At 49.2% G+C, this 18,792-nt stretch overlaps 1 protein-coding gene across 1 annotated transcript; it reads right to left on the bottom strand.

Moving 5' to 3' along the window:
* MED18 (mediator complex subunit 18) lies at positions 1-1,146 on the bottom strand. The gene is made up of 2 exons (XM_075526542.1): positions 1,007-1,146; positions 1-756 (listed from the first exon to the last, which is right to left on the bottom strand). The coding sequence occupies exons 1-2, from the start codon at positions 1,077-1,079 to the stop codon at positions 203-205; spliced, it is 627 nt and encodes a 208-aa protein (XP_075382657.1). The 5' UTR covers positions 1,080-1,146; the 3' UTR covers positions 1-202.
* Between the last annotated feature and the right edge of the window lie 17,646 nt (positions 1,147-18,792).

Raw genomic sequence — 18,792 nt, forward strand, 5'->3', positions numbered from 1 at the left:
GCATAAATTTAAAGAAGTGTCCATTTTTGTCCACATCCATAACTGAAGGAAAACACACTCAGTAATTGCAGTTGACAAAACACTGATATGTAGTTCTTTATTCCCCTCTCCCTGTTTTGATTTGCCCTCAAAAGGCATTTTAGAAAAACACCCTCTTCAGGAACACTAACAAAACCAATGCCTTAACGGCCCAGCTTTTCGATCACATTAGCCTTTTGGGGTCAATTTTTTCCAGGTGCACTAGAGGCTTCAGTTGCTCAGCAAAGTTCCTCATGTCATCAGAAACGACGTCCTGTCCTGCTGGCGCTACCACGTTGAGCTCCACCAGGTAGGAGAGGGAGAGCGGCTCAATGCTCTCCGTGTTTCCTGGCATTAGGATGCGGAAGATCTTGTACACCATGATCTTCATGATGCCCTTGCGGAACACATGCCCTTTGGCCACAAACTCGTGGTCCATGCGGAAGCCCATCTCCACCAGAAAGTCCGTCAGGTTGTCCGAAGTAGCGATGTCCACGCAGTTGCGCACCAGCGCATGGCGGTTCTTGTCGCCTATTTCTGGCTGGCCCAGGTAGCGCAAGTGCCAGGGCATCCCGCTTTTGTCCATGGACCGCCGCGCCCGCAGCACGAAGGGGCTGGCCTGCTGCCCCTTCAGCAGGAACACCATCTCGTGGTCCAGAAAGGTCTCGGGCTCCATGTTGTCGCACAGGCCGCGCAGGCGGTGCAGCAGGCTCTCCAGGCTCTGGTCCAAAACGCTTCCTGCGGCGGGCGGAGACAGCGCCTCAGTTACCCCCTCCTTTCCCCTCCCGCGTGAGCGGGGCTTTCTCCACAGCGTGGGCGATCGCCGCCGCCCCTCAGCCTCCCTTCCCGAGCCCCCCTCAGACCCAGCTCCCCGGGGGCTGCCCCTCGACCGAGGCGGCAGCGGCCGGCCGGCAGGCAGGCCCGCGGCCCGCCGGGCGCGCTCCTCGGCGGCGGAAGGGAGCTGCCGGCCGGCCGGTCCGCCGCTTACCTTGGAGCAGGTACTCCATCATGTTGATGGTGCCGCCCGTGACGGGCATCATGGTAACGGGGGGCGCCTCCATGGTGCGGGCCGAGCCGGCCGGAGCGCTGAGGGCAGGCGGCGGCGCGGCGAAGGGAGCGGCGCGAACGCGGCGGGGGCGGCAGCGCCACCTCGCGGCCTGGCGGTGCCGCTGGCGCCAGGCGCGCTGAGGCGGGGAGGGCGGCGGCCTGGGCTCCCGCCGGGGCCGGGCCGGCCGGGCCCCCTCTGGCTGCCGAAGGCAAAGGTGTACGCGTAACATTTCGTGTAAAATCTTCGTCAGAAATACCCCGGTTTGTCTCCTGCTGCCCGTCAGTCGGTACGCGTCGGCCCGCTGACCTACGAGAAGGTAGAGCCCGAAGAGGTCAGGCACCAGGATGTTGCGGGCTGGTTTTCGGGCACCTGTGGCAACCGGGGTACCAAATTGTTATCGGGGTGAAATGGGAGTGATACATCGGTTTGGAAAGGCAGAAATCCAGCCTGGTAGGTTTCTTATCTGCATGCTGCAGGTTTTCTGCCCTTGTTTCCAGATGGAAGAGCTTCCGTTTTCAAAAAGTAGCAGAAACGCCTAGTATGTATCAGTGAAATTCGGTCCTGCAGAGCCCAAACCTAGAGTTATAAATTTGATTTTTTTCCTTTGCTGTTTTTATAACGAGGTTTCATGCTGCACGGAAAGTAAATGGTATGCCTGTCTTTCCTTTATCAGTATCTCCACGCAGTGGGGCTGTCCCCCGCCTCCCCACAAATAACTTATATAAATATTAGCACAAGCCGAACACCTGCAAATAAGAAATGGCATAAGCATACTCTCTCAGCGCTGTAATAATTTGTTTCAGCCGTGGTATTTCGGAGCTAGCTTGGAGTACAGCCATGCAGTTGAACTGTGGTGACTCCAGGGGCACAGTGCAATCCAGGAGGGACCTGACTGTTGCTGAAGCTGAAACCACACCCCAGGTAGCTGCCACAGTGCATACGGGTTGTAGGTGCTTCCCTGATTGCAGATAAGAGGCCCGTGTTGAAATAAAGGAAGACAATAGTCAACAAGAGGTTTGGGTAATGGTTTAGGGGCTTCCTCGTGATTCTAAGAGCAAAAAATAGATCTTTTTCTGTATACAGATCAGCATTAGTTAATGTGCTCATAATACAGTTAGAATGAAAGAATATATATTGAGAAAGATAGCTAGGAAAAGTAAAAATGAGTCAAAAATGCACTTCAGTGTTTCACAAGGCATAGTTTCTGAGGTTCACTTCTTCCTGTGGTGATGCAGATTATCTCTTCTGCCTAGCTGAGGTGCATGGTAACGTTACTACAAACGCCTAAAAAAAACCTAAGAGGATGTCTAATCCTGTTTTGAAGTGCAAATTCTTTTAAATTCCCCAGTTGCAGCTGCCTCATGTAGTTCTGTAGTCTGAGGAGCTATGCAGTAGTGCAATGCAGAAAACAAATGTTACCCCAAACTGGGTAACCCCTCTGTAGGACTGGACAAAACAGGTGAGCAAAAGTGACTTTCGCAGACACAGAGAACATCTCCAAATCCCCTCACCAGTTATGCAAAAGACAGCAACGACACAGTCCTGCTGAGCTGCTGAGGTGACAAGCTGAGCTGCTTGTCACCTTGGGCTTGGAGACTCTACAGTGCACCTCCATACCTTAAAGTTATCTTAAAAAGAACCTTTTTCTGGACTTGTTGAAGACAAGACGCAGCAGACACAAAAGACAGTTGGTCAGACAGATGGAGGAGGTGGAGAGAAACAGAGATAGAAATGGAGGGTAAACATGTTATTCCCAGCCACCTACCTAACTTCTATTCAACTCCCTTTAAAACCCTTCTTATACACTTGGCTGTGTCAGGGAAACAGGATGCCCACGCAGGGCCAGGCCTTTATCTCAGCTCTGTATCACAGCATTTCGAGTGCACAGAGCAGAGCCTTCCCTGCAGAGCTCCTGGAGGGAAATGTCTGGTGAAATGTGCGATCCAGCCATGTTCACACATTGAAATAACATGAACAGTAGGGAGGTACAGTTAGATATAAAGTGGATGTAAAGTTTTTTTTCTTCCTTGTTACTAAAACTTGGATTTTTTTCTCACTCATCTCACAGGCTTTGGGTCTGAATCCCCATTTTGTCACCTATATTGATCAAAATTGCTTTCAGACTAGATGTGCAGCACTCTCCATTCACTGGTGGTGAATTAATAGCAAATAGCCTTCCACCCCACAAATCTGTGTGCGAGCTTGTTGAAATTAATTACTCTATTCAGTTATGTAATAGGCAATTTATGTCATGAGTCATTGTGTAATTTACATTTTTTAGAAGTTGTTGACAGAATTTCAAGGCTAGGATTACGAAGTGATTTTCTGTCTTAATAGGTCTTAACCCAAGGATGTTGGGTTGTTCTTAGCCATTTCACCACAAGCAATGATGTGTCAATAGCTGAGGGATTATCTTAAATAAAGGGACTACCTAAGCTTACAGCACAAAGGCAGAGAGAGAAGACAAACAAACATCATATAATTGATGACTTATTACCAGCCTCAGTATAATACACATTACGATTTATTCCTTTCTACCTTGCAAAGCAGGAAAATTTTTCAAGTGAGATAGTTCAATGAGCTGGCCAGCCTGGTGGCTTCCAGACTTGGCCCCGTTCCTAAACTCATATTATAAAAGCAAAAACTAAAGTTGCATGTAGTTTTCTATGCTATGTGACTGCGTCCCCTGAATTTTAAATGTCCTCTGGATTTTAAATTTAGGGTGCTTTGTTAAATACTAAAAGAAGCTGCTGTGAGAACATTTCTTTAGTGAGCATTGAACTCTTCAGACTTACCCAAATACAATTTTCACATGGGAAAGCCAAGATATTATTCCTGAAAAAGTGCAATTCTGTTTAGCCAGAAGCTCTGCCAACAGTGGTGTCTCTCTGTGTGCCTGATAGACCTGCCCATTTTTTTCACTAATGAAGCATTCTTTTAGAGCCAATATTCCCAAAACTTGAACTAATTTTAACTGTTTTAGTGTTGTTAAACTGGGCGAGCTCACACAGAGCTATGCCAGCTCTCACATATAAAAGAAGGGGAATGAGCTGGACTGCTGTACGCACTGTTACACTAGTACTTGGCTTGTTTTGAGTACCTTTTTAAAAAAAGTTTTATCCTTGGTAGCATGGTTATACCTGTGCACAGTGTATAAAGCAGGCTTGATTGGGTGTGGGCTATGGGCAGAATACTGATCGAGCAATCAGTGCTGGGCAAAAGAAGGTAGCAACATTGCCCACTTTTTTGAGGGTGAAGTACGGTTTTCAGGCCAACTTTACACAGTGACTGCCTCCTTGGAAGACCACTTTGTCTGAGATTGTGGATTGATGATGACGCAGCCTATGGCATACACGTGCTGTAGGATTGCCTTCCATTTGGTCTTGGAGACCAGTGTTTCAATACAGGGGAAGTGGGAAGCAATTTGGCAAACCATGTTGTGGTACAAGGTGGAGAACTAGAAGCTACAGACCTATGTGACTAGTCTTGCTTTGAGCTTGATAGACTTGCCTAAGTCTGGTCTTTCACCCAGCAGTCCTAGGAGAGACTGGTCATTGGCATAATTTTTATGGCACGGTTATTTCATCCTGGTGTTCTAGCTTACGCAAATGGACTGACCGTGTACAATTCTTCTCCAGAAGAATAAAGTAGGTAAGGAAGAAATTCTTTACGATGAGGGTGCTGAGACACTGGAACAGGTTGCCCAGAGAAGTTGTGGATACCCCATGATTGGAAGTGTTCAAGCTCAGGTTGGATGGGGCTTTCAGCAACCTGATCTAGTGAAAGGTGTCCCTGCCCATGGCAGTGGGGTTGGACTAGGTGATCTTTAAAGGTCCCTTCCAACCCAAACCATTCTGTGATTCTAAGAGCTGGTCTTTATTTGGCTGTTGTGGATCTCAGCAGATACCGGTGCCAAGATCTAGATTTTCTTTTTTGTACAGGCTCTGGGTGGGATGGAGTTAATTGTCTTCATAGCAGCCTGTATGGGGCTGTGTTTTGGATTTGTGACTAACAGTGTTGATAACACACCAGTGTTTTGGCTATTGCTGAGCAGGGTTTTGCCAGCATCAAAGTCCTTTGTGCTTTTTTTCCCCCCACGCCCCCTGCAAGTGAGTAGGCTGGGGGTGGGTGAGAAGCTGGGAGGGGACACAGCTGGGACAGCTGACCCCGACTGACCAAAGGGATATTCCATACCATATGGCATTGTGCCCAGCACTAAAAACTCGGGGAAAGAATGAGAAAGGGGGACATTCATGGTTATGGAATTTGTCTTCCCAAGTAACTGTTAGTGTGCCAAGGCTCTGCCTGCCGATGGGAAGTAGTGAATAAATTCCTTATTTTACTTTGCATGTGCAGCTTCATTTTACCTATTAAACGGTCTTTATCTCAATCCATGAGTTTTTTTGCTTTTAGCCTTCCGATTCTTTCACCTGTCCTGCTGGGGTGGGGGTGAGCAAGCAGCTGGGTTAACCCACCACGTTTTTCTAGCTAGCTGGAGTCCTAGTGGGAATGCTGCTGGGTTCTGTAGCTGGGAAGAACCTAAGAAAGCTGGGGCTAAAGCTCCTAGTGTCCCCCTGGGTAGATTACAAAGCAGACTGAACATAAACCAGTGGTGACGATGGGACACTAGCTAATTTTGCATTGTGTAGTAGACTGCAAAAGCCCTAGAGTGCTATAGAGATAAGGCTAGCTTCAGAGGCAGGCCCACTCCCAGAGGCTGGTACACCAATGTGAGCCTGGGGCCAGCAGTGATCTCTAGGCAGGAAGACAAGGTACAGAGATGTCAGTGCTAGGAGTTTGACGGGATGCACAACACTGTAATCGCCTTGTGTGTAAGGCAAGATGCATCTGCCAGGAATATGAGCTTACCCCGAGACAAGGAGGATCTGTGGTGCAGAGAAACTGTTGCTGTAACCTGAACACCGCCTGAAGCCCGAACCATTGTCTCCTTGTTTCAGCAGGTGTCATCGTGCAGTGTAAACCTTCCCTAACCAAAGCCAAAGGGAGAGAGGGAAGAGGACACAACCTCAAAAATGGTAAGCCATGTCCCAAAAGAAACGGAGATGATAATGTATCTTAAAAGCACTGTGAGTAGTAAGAGCTCTCACTCCACCCCAAAAAACAGCTGAAAAGAGTGGGAGTATGGACCATCTACCACAGCTTTTCTCAGAGCTGTATTCACCTTACAAGCAGGGTTCACACCAAGGATGAAAATTGTCCAAACAGTGCTGTGCATAGACACACCCGGAGCCTGGATATACTTGAACGCTCTTATGAGAGAGCAAGCAGGCTCTCAGCTGTGCTCTTTCCTGGGAACCGATGTGCCTGCTCAGCAAAGCCTGTGCGGCGGCCCTTGCTGGCACACCCCCATCCCATCACCAGGGCAGCATCCACTACAGGCTTCTGGTATCATAGCTACATTCAGCGTGAATGTGGTTTGCATCCCTGCGCTGTGTGAGCAGAAGCTGCTCATCCTGTCAGGAAGATTAGGTAAGGCACACTTCACTGATAACGTCTTATGCTGGCTGAGAGAAATCAAAGTGGACAACAACTGTGACATTAGAGACAGCTGGAGCTGCAGAGCTTCCAAGCCTCACAGCTCTGAAACTTTCATGTCAGACAGCAGGAAGGGAACTGGTGTGTAGAGGGGGTAAAGTAGATTCAGGACACAGAGAAGAAAGGAGGTAACCTAGATAAAGAGAAGCAAACTAGTTACCAGAGTATTTTTACTCTTTTTATTTTTTCTAGGGTTTTAAAATATTTTGAAAACCATATCAGTTGTAGTATCATTTAAGTTGTATGGACAGCTGGTCTAGTTTTGCCAAGGGCTCAAACAGTGTAAGACTGTTTCTTGTACTGAAGCAATCTTGCTACACAAGATTTTCAGTATGTATGCAGGGAAACAAGAACCCTTCAATTCCCTAAACGTTCTAAGACATATGAAATGGTAACCTCTGCTTCTGGGATAAAACCTGTCATTCTGAGGAGACTGAAAAAGAATGCAGACTGCACTGTATGCCTGATGATAGACTGATGGACATCACCAAGACCAAGCATGGGAGTTGGACTACAAGTGAGGAAAAGAGGGATGGAAGGGGAAATTTTTGATAAGTTTCCAGGATTTGTAGTGGGGTACTGTGGCAGGTGCACCCACCCTCATAAAGGCTGGGGCTTTCAGACCGTTGAAACACAGCAGCCACTGATTCTCTTCACGCCCTTGCTCTTTGCACCCTCAGGCCCTTACCGTGACTGTTGTCACGTCCACAGCCACTGGTAGGCACAGAGGCCTTGGGCCGCAGGGAAGCGGCATGGCCACATAGCACCACAGGTTAGATTTGACTAGGGTGTAAAAGGAGCCCTGTTGGGTAGCAAACAGATTTGGTCTGCCTTGGAGCAGCGGGTCTGCAGTTGGAGACTCTCCCCTTGGGTCAGGACGCTGCCCGGGGAAACTCCCTGGGGTTGACAGCCCTCGCCTTATTAGGTGAGTGATTGCACATCATGCGTCATTGTTCTAAAGCTTAGGAATTCTCAGGTCGGTTGTGTAGTATTGATTTCCGTTGGCATCCTGAACCTGTGGTTCACTAATGTTCGCCAGAGTACCAAAACACTGTTGATTAGAATAAATCTCATCTGGGGTTTCATCACCTGCCTAATTTGACTTTGTGCACTTCCACAACATTTAAATTGGCATAGTCGGCCGGATGTCAATGAAAGAATTATTATGGAGACACGGCTGTACCCCTTCTCCCCCAGGCGTACAATGGGCAAAGGAGAAGTGGTCTGGCCCAGTGGTGGTCGTAGAAAGGATAGCACAATGCCACAGAGATAGTTGGGATGGCAAAGCTAAAGGAACTATGTGTGCCATCCTAGGTGCCTGCTTAATTCAGGCACAAGACCATTATAATTATTCCAGAACGTTAAAAAAGAACTTAAAGAAGCAATTACAAATAGATTGTTTGAAGGGATAGCTGCAGGGGGAAAGAGAATGGACATGTCTGTTAGAATAAAAAAATCAAAATTATGCTAGCACAAACAAAAAAGCCCCCCAGTATTGCCCAAAACCAAAAAGTTAATCGCAGGTGCAGATCCCAAGGATTGGGATGGGAACATCTGGGGAGACTTGGATGAAAATAGATCTGAAGAAGTAAAGGAACTGGAGGAAAGGGATGTGTGACCCCTTATTAAGAAGGAAAGGTCCACGGGCCCACGAGACGGTAACCCCCGAACCACTGTCCGTACACCCCCATGGCCAGGACCTCAACTCGGTGAGCTCCAAGCCAGGTCTTCATGCAGACCAGGAGAGACAGGAACTGAGTATTTGTGGAGAGTTTCTTTAACAGGGTTGGGGGGGAGAGTGGAATACTGTTAAGTAACGATGAGGCAGGGGGGTTCTGGAGCCCTGGAGTGTTTCTGAGTGACAGGCCGGCAGGCAACCAGTCGATAACATCCCAATTGGCTTACCGCGCTGGGGATGTGGACCCCAAAGAAAGAGGAGACCCTGTTACTATCAAGGTGAAGGGATTGTCGGAACTAGCAGGAGTACAAAAGGCTGCTTGCGCCTAGGCAATGTATGAGAGAGGGCAGCACGGGGTACCAATGGCTGCATCAGAGGACCCCAGCCACCTTAGACCTCTCATTAGAGGGCTACCGGACACTTTAAAGATACATGTTCAGTCTCTCAGAGAAAGGATCCAGAGAGCCATGGAACACAAGTGGCAAAACCCTCAGAACCCAGTCGCGCAGGTGCTGACTTGGGCAGAGACGCAGCAGAGTCACTGATGGGCGCGAGATGGGGTGGGCTGCTGCGGGCGGTGGTGCCAGCCGGTGTAGGAGGGTCCGACAAGCCAGTCGCAAACCTCGGCCCAGATGGCCGCCCCGGGAGTCTGAACCCACCTGAGGGAAACCGGATCGAACCTATGATCCAGGAAGGAATGACCTTTGGCGAAAGGCACGAGCACTAGGAGTACCCCAGGTGATGTTGCACAGGCAATCCACTGACCATATCCGGAAGCTGGTGGAATTATTAGAAGGAAAAACCAGGGGCCAAGGAGACACGCGGGTAACCGCTCCTCTGCATGATAGCACAATTAACTCCTTTGCGCCCCTGTGAGAGGAACTGGAAGTGTTAAAAAAGTAGAAGCTGTGGTTTTGGGCTTCGGGCCGCCCACACCACATGGTGAATTTCTGCCAGTGGTCCGCTGACAAGGAGCCTTGTATACACATTCCCGTGGGCCCAAAGCGAATGACTTCAGAATTCCTAATCAGCACGGGAGCCCAAATTAGTGTTCTAAATACACAACAAGCTGATGAGTTAGGAATTAAACCATCAAGAAAGGCTATAAACATAATAGGAGTAACAGGTGTAGCAGAGAGATGTCCCTTACTTCAAACCCAACTTTGGCTACCTGGGGAAAAGTGGATGATGGCCGTGGAAGTGGCTCTAAACCCTCATAACGGGAATATATTGGGATTCGATGTGCTGGCAGGCAAACGATGGTATCTACCTGACAGCAGGGTGTGGAGTTTTGGAGGCAGAGGGGCAGAGGCCATCCATGTGAGGGCTTTGGAAGTTGCCCCTGCACTACCACAGTCTAAAGTAACCCATGCCTCTCAATATCCGCTACCAACCGCTGCTAAACAGGACATTTCAGAGGTAATTAGCGACCTTGAGAAGAGACAAGATCATAAGTCGCACACACTCCGTGTCACAGAGGTATGCTAAAACTAACTCAAACGTGGGACAAGCTCAAACAACTTTATTTCACAAAACAGCCAAACCCACACAACAGAAACCTATGAGAAACAGGGGTAAACCGAAACCAATCAACACACCGATAACATCTAACATGTAACACGTTTGAGGTGTCAGTCAGGGCATCGTTACTACACGGCAAGAATTCCGCGCAAGAATGACGATCCAAAGTGCGCACACACGCTTACTCACAAAGGGGGAAACTCTCTCCCTCGTGGGTACCCAGAAGATAGAATCGCTCACCCCGGGGGCGGGGGGCAGGGGGGAGGGGGGGGCTCACTCAAGGCTCTATCCAGAAGGAATCACTCACCACAGGAGGTGAGGGCACTCAATCCTGGGAAGTTTCCTCAGGGAAAGTTAAAAGGGGGCACAGTGTTGGTGAGTTTAACACCCACTGTGGATCATTATTCTTTAAGTGTCTTTCAGCTCTTACAAGGTATCGTTAGCAATCAACCAGACACCCCACAACAAGCTATCAACCACGTAACAATATCCAACATTATAGCAACAATTAACAATAGCAATGGATGAAGATATGAGCACCCTCCTGGGGTTCTATTGGGACATCTAACATATGGATAGGGTTGGGAGGGGTGTCAATTGCATGGGTTGGTTTTAGGGGCATGTCAGTGTCACAAGTGGGATTCAGGGTACTATTAGTTTCAGGGGTGGGTTTTAAGGGATTGTACTTCATGGTGGACACGGATTTTGTTATGGTGCTCTTAAGGCAGCTTATAACAATACAAAGTACAACAATCACAGTTATGATCATTATCAAAGATTGAAGGAGGCTAGTTAGCTACCCCAACAAAGAAAACCCAAATGCGTTAAAAACTTTCCACAACCAATTAGTCCCTAGTGCAGTAGCGATTTCTCTTGTGTCTTTAGCCATCTTCTTCATCTTATTCATCTGTTCTTGTAGTGGCACCAAAATGTTTGGGATGTGGACGCAACAGTCGTCTACCGACAGATTCAGCCTCCTGCATACGCCATTCTCCGTCAATAGGATTAAGTCTAACACAGCCCGGTTTTGAATAGTCATCTTGCTGTTTTCTTGTAACTGATGGTTTAAGAAGCCTATGCTGTCATGTGTAGAGTTTATCAGCGCCTCTAGCTGTAGGCTCAGCTCTAGAATAGAGTGTCTGTTCCACACTGGAGCGATTCCCATTCCAAAGATTGACTCTAACCACCACCCAGTCCTCGTTGGAGCATTTTTCCACCTCTTCCATACATCCCTTGGCACGCGATCCCACCACTGCCGTGGTATGGGCCCTTCCCAGTAGATAGGACAGAGGGAAAGCACGGCTAACGTGAAGGCCAATTTTGGGATAGTTGGGTGTAGCTGGGAATATAGGCGGCCATCAGAGCACGCCCACACTAAATTAGGAGGTGCAGAGACAAAAGATGTTCGGCACGAACGTGGAGTGGTGGTGAGGGAGTGACAATAGTCTCTTTTATGGCAATTTAGGACAGAGGGATGTGAATAGCTGGTATTGCTGCATAAGCAGCCTTGTACCAAGGCTTCTTGGGCCGGTGGATATAGCCACAACAGGGGCATCTTATCTCTATCCTTACACCCAGTTTCTGTTTGGCAGTCCCAGAGTGGAGATTCCCTTGCTGGGTGTGCCTTATCTTTTCCCCCATACCAGCTAGGTGCATAGGTGTACCTGGCCCATGTGCAACTGAGCAGGCAGTCGAATGAATTGTTATTGCACACGCTAAGGTATTTGTTACTGTCTCTGTCAGGATGTTTGATACACCAGGAAGCACTCAGTGGCTTGGTATACACTAGCGAGTGATGATCAATGTCCCATAAAGAGCTGTGTTCAGTGGTCCCCCATGCAACTTCGGGACAGGGTGTGGTGCCATTGACACGCTACCCCATGGCTTTATGGGTTGGTTGGAAAATGTAATTGCATTTGGCATCCCATACTAAACTAGCATTTATTGTGCCCAGTGACCAACTATAAACAATACGGGTATAGCCTATGTCCCCTACGCTTTCCTGGAACTTCCAGCTATAATTGTTATATTGACCCCATGTTAATTCAAGGGCTAGTGATATGTTGATGTCCTGTATGAAAATGGGTAAGGAGTCCTCTGCTGACCTGGGGGTGGGTAAACAGACTGTTACCAATGTTAGGTTTATCATTCACACAAATCCTACCATCATCTTTGCCACTACTTTGCCATCCAGGTCCGAGTTGTCCACGTTACTTGCTGTCACCACCAGCAGGAGCAACAGAATGGTCCATCCCTCCATTGTCCTGTAAGACACTACAAAAAAAAAGCCTCGATCCTCTGGGACCAGGCTTTCAGGGTTAGAAGTCAGGGATTATCCACTGAGCACTAAAATGGTGGGTTTTTCCACTCCCGTCCAGAGCTTCCCAGGCATATAAGCCGCTGGGTTTTGCCAATGTCATGGGTACAGTGCCAGTTTGAGGTAGTTTTACCATTACAGGTTGGCTCACGTATGTCCGTAGTGGGAACTGGTCCCTTTTATAGTCCAGTATAGGGTCATTGCCCGTTAAGGGTCCCGCAGAACAGAATGCTTGAATTTTGGGGTTTCCATAACTTCCCCAGTGTTGTTAACAATAAAGATTGCCTGTGGGAATCTCATGTCCCAGCTGTGGCATGAGACATCAGCATGTCTTTTAATCAAACCATTGGCCTGGGATAGGTAATATGGTGTATAGAACACCCATTTGATGCCTTCCGCTCTAGCCCAGTCTTGCACCACAGTGGCTGTAAAATGTGACCCATTATCACTTTGAATGCACTCGGGGGTGGGTAAAACACTGAACCATTCATGCAATACTCGCACTGTTTGGTCCCCAGTGGCACACCGACAGCTGTAGCCACCGACAGCCCTGAAACCACTTCCACTCCTACCAAGATTAACTTCTTCCCATGAGATGGTTTTAATGGCTTGACATAGTCAACCTGCGAAGTGCTCCAAAGGGCTTTGCCCTGTCTGATGTGCTGGGCTGGGGCTTGGTTTGGGTGGTCGACTTTAAGCCTTATTCAGCATTGTGGGCAGGCCGTAAGGACTGCTTCACGTGTTGCCATAGACACTGGCCACCCCCGAGACCAGCACTCATAATACAGATCTGCCTTCCCAGAGTGGCCTCGTTTGATGTGTAGCCACTCAGCTAGCCGTTCCCACTCTTCCCGTACACCATCAACCACTCTGGTTGAGTGGTCTAGTGTTCCAGCTTTTGCATGTCCTTTCACCCAACCCACTCTCAAGGGACGTGACCTGCCTATTTCCAATACCCTCTGCCAATCTTCAGCCCTCCACACTCTAGTGCGACTCACTGGCCGGCAGTTTGATTCCCATTGGCATATCCACTCGGTGGCACCCTTTTAAGTTGCAAAAGAATGTGTAAATTGTGGAGGCACCCTCTTCTGCAGCTAATTGGAGAGCACGCAACAGCCCTACGTGAGCACTACCTTCCCCCTCCTCTGTCATTGTTGTTCCGGTGGCAATTTCCACTGCTGCAGCCTTGTGCTGCCACTTTGGCCCCACTCGATGGGCTGACATGTCGGTGAACCACACTCCCTGTGTGTCTGAATCTGGGGTTAGCTCGGGCACCTCTTTAATTGCAGAGGGCTTATAAAGCAAGCTTAGCAGGGCTGGGTCAGGGTTGAGGGGTTGTTGGAACTTGGAAACTTTGGGAGGGCCTTCTTTTAATGGTGACAATTGACTGACTCCCTCCAAATAGGCATACCATTTTCGTATTGTGGCCTTCTGCGCCACTCCCTCAGGAGGGGGCGACCCCTTAAGGATTGAGTTTAATAAAGGGAAAGGGCCTTGCACAATAAAGTCCTGTGATGTACGCAATCTCTCTGCCTCCTAAACTGCCCTGGAGAGTGAGAGAAGCCCCTTCTCCCACTCTGAGTATCGCTGTTCAGTTTTCTTGGATGAGGTGGGAGAGAACCACAGAGGTCTGGCCGGCCCTTGCGGTCCCTTTTGCAATACACCACAATAGGAGGCATGCTCTGCAAACCCCCATTCCACCCCCAGCGGGTCTCGTGGGTGTAGCGGGCCTAGGTTCTGGTAGGTTTTAAGTTTGTCCTTTAGGATGTTAAGGGCCTCTGTGTGTCAAGGGGTCTAATCCCATTTCCTGTTCTTTCAAAGCAAGTCATATAGGGGGCAGGCAACTACTGAAAATCCTGGTACATGTTTCGTCCAGTACCCCACTGTGCCCAATAGATGTTGCAATTCCATCTTGCTGTTCAGGGTCTGCCCCCCCTCAGTGGCCGAGAGGACACCGTCAGGTACCGTAATAGCTCCTGCTATCCACCAAGCCCCTAAGAATTTGATTTCCTGCCCGGGGCCTTGGCATTTGGAAGGTGGAATATCTAACCCGTTTTCTGTCAGTAAGTTTCAAATACTTTCGGCTACCTGTCCAACCTGTCCCCTATTGTCTCCACCCACCAGGATGTCATCTATGTATTGGTATATGTGAATGTTTGATGGCACTTTCACAGTGTCATCCAAGTGCAGCCAAGGTGTTACGAGCGATAGTGGGAGAGTGTTTGTATCCTTGCGGAAGCTGGTTGAAGGTGTACTGGGTCCCCTCCCAGATAAAGACAAATTGCGATTTGTACTCCTCCCTTAGGGAATCATGAATAACATCTCTTTGACATCTAAGGCAGCCATCCACGGATGGGCTGCTCCTTGTATTGCGGTCACCACCGAGGTTGTTTAGGACAGCAGCCGTTAGTGGTGGGGTATTATTATTCAATTTCCGATAATCACTAGTTAATTGCCACTGCCCATCAGGCTTGCGAACCGGCCAGCCTGGGGAGTTATAGGGAGAATGGGTGCGGGCCATTATTTGCCTTTTTTCAAGATTGTCGATGACTTCCGTGATACCCCATTTTGCTGTGCTTGGCAAGGGATATTGAGAAACGCAGGTTACTTTGGATGGTGGCAGAGCAGGAGCGGACTGGAAGGTCCTAATGCGAGCGGGTCCCACTCTGCAGCTTCCGAAACTCCACAGGCCACCATTGGGCAGGCGCCACCGCTTACCTGCTAAAATATCAAACCCCAATATGTTTCCCTTATAAGGGCTCAGAGTGCCCTCCACAGCCGTCATCCGCTTCTCCCCAGGCAGCCAAAACTGGGTTTGGGCTAAAAGACACCTTTCTGCTGCACCCGTTACCCCTGTTATATTGATGACTTTTCTTGATGGTTTCGATTCCGAGCTCATTGGCTTGCTGCTTGTTTAGAACACTAATTTGGGCTCCTGTGTCGATCAGAACTCTAGACTTATCCGCTTCAGACCAATGGGATATGTACATAGGCTTCCTTAGTGGCAGACCATTGACAGGAACTTACCAAGCAGGTTGGGTGGCCTGAACCCCAAACGGCGACCTTCAGTTTTTTAGTTCACTTAATTCTCCTCACAAAGATGCGAAAGGGTTAAGGTTCTGCCTCCTGAGGGCGGGGTGGTCGCTGGCATCTCCTTTATGTTCCTGGTCCTTCCCTCCAGCAATTCTACCAGCTTCCCTATGTGCTCGGTGGCCTGCCCATGTAACAGTGCTCGAGGTACCCCCAACGCTAACGCCTTCCACTACAAGTCGTTCCGCTCCCGTCTGCCAGCTCGATCTGACTTGCTTCGGAAGGGTTCAGGCTCCCTTGGGGAGGGGGCGGGGGGCTGTCTGGGATGAGGCTCATGGCTGGCTTGCTGGATCTTTCTGCTCCCGTCTGCACCACCACCTGCATCCATCCACCCCATTTCATGCCCATGGGTGACTATACTATGCAGTGTTTTGGCCCATGTCAGCACTTGCACAGGTGGATTGGCAGGGTTCTGTTGATTGCATTCTATGGCTGTCTGAATTCTCTCTCTAAGGGACTGGACATGTATTTTTAAAGCACGTGGTAACCCCCTAATGAGAGGCCTGAGGTGGGCAGGATCTACTGGTGCAGCCATTGGTATGCCTTGCTGCCCCCTCTCATACCTTGCCTGTATACAAGCAGCCTTTTGTACCCCTTCTGCCAATTCTGACAATCCTCTTATCTGAATGGCAAGAGGCTCCCCTTGCTCTTTGGGGTCTATACTGCCAGCCCAGTAAGCCACCTGAGAAGTTACAGGCTGCTTGCCAGCTGGCCCATTGCTGAGAAACACAGCGGGTCCCCAAAACCCTTGAGCGTCATCATCACGCAGTAATATCTGATTACCTCCGGTAAGCGAAACATGCCACAGATATTCCATCTCTGTCTTGCCCGGTTTGCGTGAAAACTTAACTTGCAAATCACTAAGCTCAAGTCCCGTCCGTGGGGTGGTATGGATAGTAGTTCGGGGATTCCCACCCTGTGAGTTTGTATGCCTCTCTGTTTTGATAAGAGGTCTTACATCCTTTTCCTCTGACTCCTCTGTTTCATCAATGCTAGCTTCATCAGAATCTCCCCAGATCTCCCCATCCCAAACCTCAGGATCTGTTCCCGCAATCAGCTTCTGAATCTGGACAACACTTGAGGGGCCTTTTTGCTTGAGTTAACATAATCTTGATCTTTTGTTCTAGCAAACATGTTCGCTTTCTCTCCCGTTGTAACTCTGCTTTTAAGCATTCGATCTCTAGCTGACTCCCAGAATTATCCTTTTCCACCTGCCTAAAATACTTGTACCAGTCCTGTGCTTGTATCAAGCAGGTACCCAGTATGGCACACATGGTCTCTTTGCCTCTGCCATCTCACCTGCTTCCACGGCATTTCTCCATCCTTTGTACCACAGACTCAGGTTCACACCACTTCTCCTTCGCCCATTGCACTCCTAAGGCAGAAGGATCACAACCGTGCCTCCGTAACAATCCCTCCATCAACACCCTGCTCACTGCGCCAATTATAAATGTCAAGGAGGTACACTAAAACTAACTCAAACGTGGGACAAGCTCAAACAACTTTATTTCACAAAACAGCCAAACCCACACAACAGAAACCTATGAGAAACAGGGGTAAACCGAAACCAATCAACACACCGATAACATCTAACACGTAACAGGTTCGAGGTGTCAGTCGGGGCATCGTTACTGCACGGCAAGAATTCCACGCAAGAATGACGATCCAAAGTGCGCACACACGCTCACTCACAAAGGGGGAAACTCTCTCCCTCGTGGGTAGCTGGAAGATAGAATCGCTCCCCCCGGGGGGGAGTGTGTGTGTGTGAGGGCTCACTCAAGGCTCTATCCAGAAGGAATCACTCACCACAGGAGGTGAGGGCACTCAATCCTGGGAAGTTTCCTCAGGCTGCATCCCAACCCGAGGGGAGAGGACCCGAACACAGGCCCACTGCTCCGAGAAGACCATGCTTAAAGGGGGTCTCTGGCGGCGCCCCATTTATACCTTGGGTCGGATCTGAGCTGTGGTCATAATTGGTCATGATCTAGCTTCCCCGAGGCAAGGAGCCTCACTGGCTGTGGACCCCATCTGGTGACCAAGGGGTCCCACTTCTGCTCCCCCGGACAAGGTGTGTACATGCCAGGGGGCATGGCAGAGCACAAAAGGCACGAAAAGCCAGTGATCATGTATCTGTCACACTCCCCTTATAACTCTCCAGTCTGGCCAGTCCGTAAGCCGGATGGGCGATGGCATTTAATGATGGACTACAGGAGGTTAAGTAGTAATACCCCACCACTAACTGCTGCCATCCGGAGCGTAACTTCAGTAGTGATAGCAATACAGGCAGCCACCCACCCGTGGATGGCCACCCAAGATGTTAAGGATATGTCTTTTATGATTCCCCTAAGGGAGGAGGATAAACCCCAGTTTGCTTTTACTTGGGAAGGGACACAATACACCTTTAATTGACTCCCACAAGGACACAAACACTCCCCCACTAATTGCTCACAAGGCCTTAGCCAAACTCCTTGACGAAGTGCCATCAGGCATCCACATACATCAATATATAGATGATACCCTAGTTGGTGGAGATAACAAAGACCAGGTAGGGCAAGTGACTGGAGCCATCTGGAACCTGTTGACTAAGAATGGGCTAGAGATCCCACCTTCTAAATGCCAAGGCCCTGGGCAAGAGGTAAATTCCTGGGAGGCTGGTGGACAGCTGGAACAGCTGCAGTGCCTGACGATACCCTGTTGGCTATTGAGAAGGGGCAGACTCCAAGCAGTAAAACAGAATTACAGCAGCTGATAGGCACACTGGGCTACTGGAGGAAGCATATACTGTTTTTTTCGGTGATTGCCCACCTTCTATATGACTTGCTTTGAAAGAATAGGGAATAGGATTGGAGTCCACAACACACAGAAGCCCTTAATATCCTGAAGGATGAACTCAAGGCCTATTGGAAGCTAGGCTCGCTGCACCCACGAGATCCATTGAGAGTGGAGTGGGGATTTGCCACCCATGCTCCATACTGTGGCATGTTTCAAAAGGGACCACAGGGACCGGCGAGGCCTTTGTTGTTCTCCTCCACCTCATTCAAGGAGACCAAACAACTGTACTCAGATTGGGAAAAGGGGTCCTTTCCCTCACTAGAGTGGTCAAAGAGGCTGAAAAGTTCTGCACCCCACAAGATGTCATAGTACAGGACCCTTTTGCCCTCTTCAACTCAATCCTTTATGGATCGCCCCCTCCTAAGGGGGTAGCTCACAAGGCCACAGTTTGGAAATGGTATGCCTACCTAGAAGGGATCAGCCAATTGCTTCCCTTCAAAGAAGGCCTAACCAAGGCTTCCAGGTTGCAACAACCCACAAACCCAGACCCAGCCTTGTTAGGTTGACCCCGTGAGCCCTCTCCCATTAAAGAAGCACCTGAGTTTGTGGCGAACTCAGACGTGCAGGGAGTATAGTTTACTGATGCATCTGCTCGTCGAGTGAGATCCAGGTGGCAATATAAGGCAGTAGCGTTAGAAACTGGCACTGGGAAGACAAAGAAGAGGGCGAAGGCAGCACACAAATAGGGTAATTGTGAGCTCTCCTACTGGCTGCAGAAAATGGCGCTACCGT

The sequence above is a fragment of the Mycteria americana genome, chromosome Z (assembly GCF_035582795.1).
Source record: "Mycteria americana isolate JAX WOST 10 ecotype Jacksonville Zoo and Gardens chromosome Z, USCA_MyAme_1.0, whole genome shotgun sequence".
NCBI classification, from domain to species: domain Eukaryota; kingdom Metazoa; phylum Chordata; class Aves; order Ciconiiformes; family Ciconiidae; genus Mycteria; species Mycteria americana.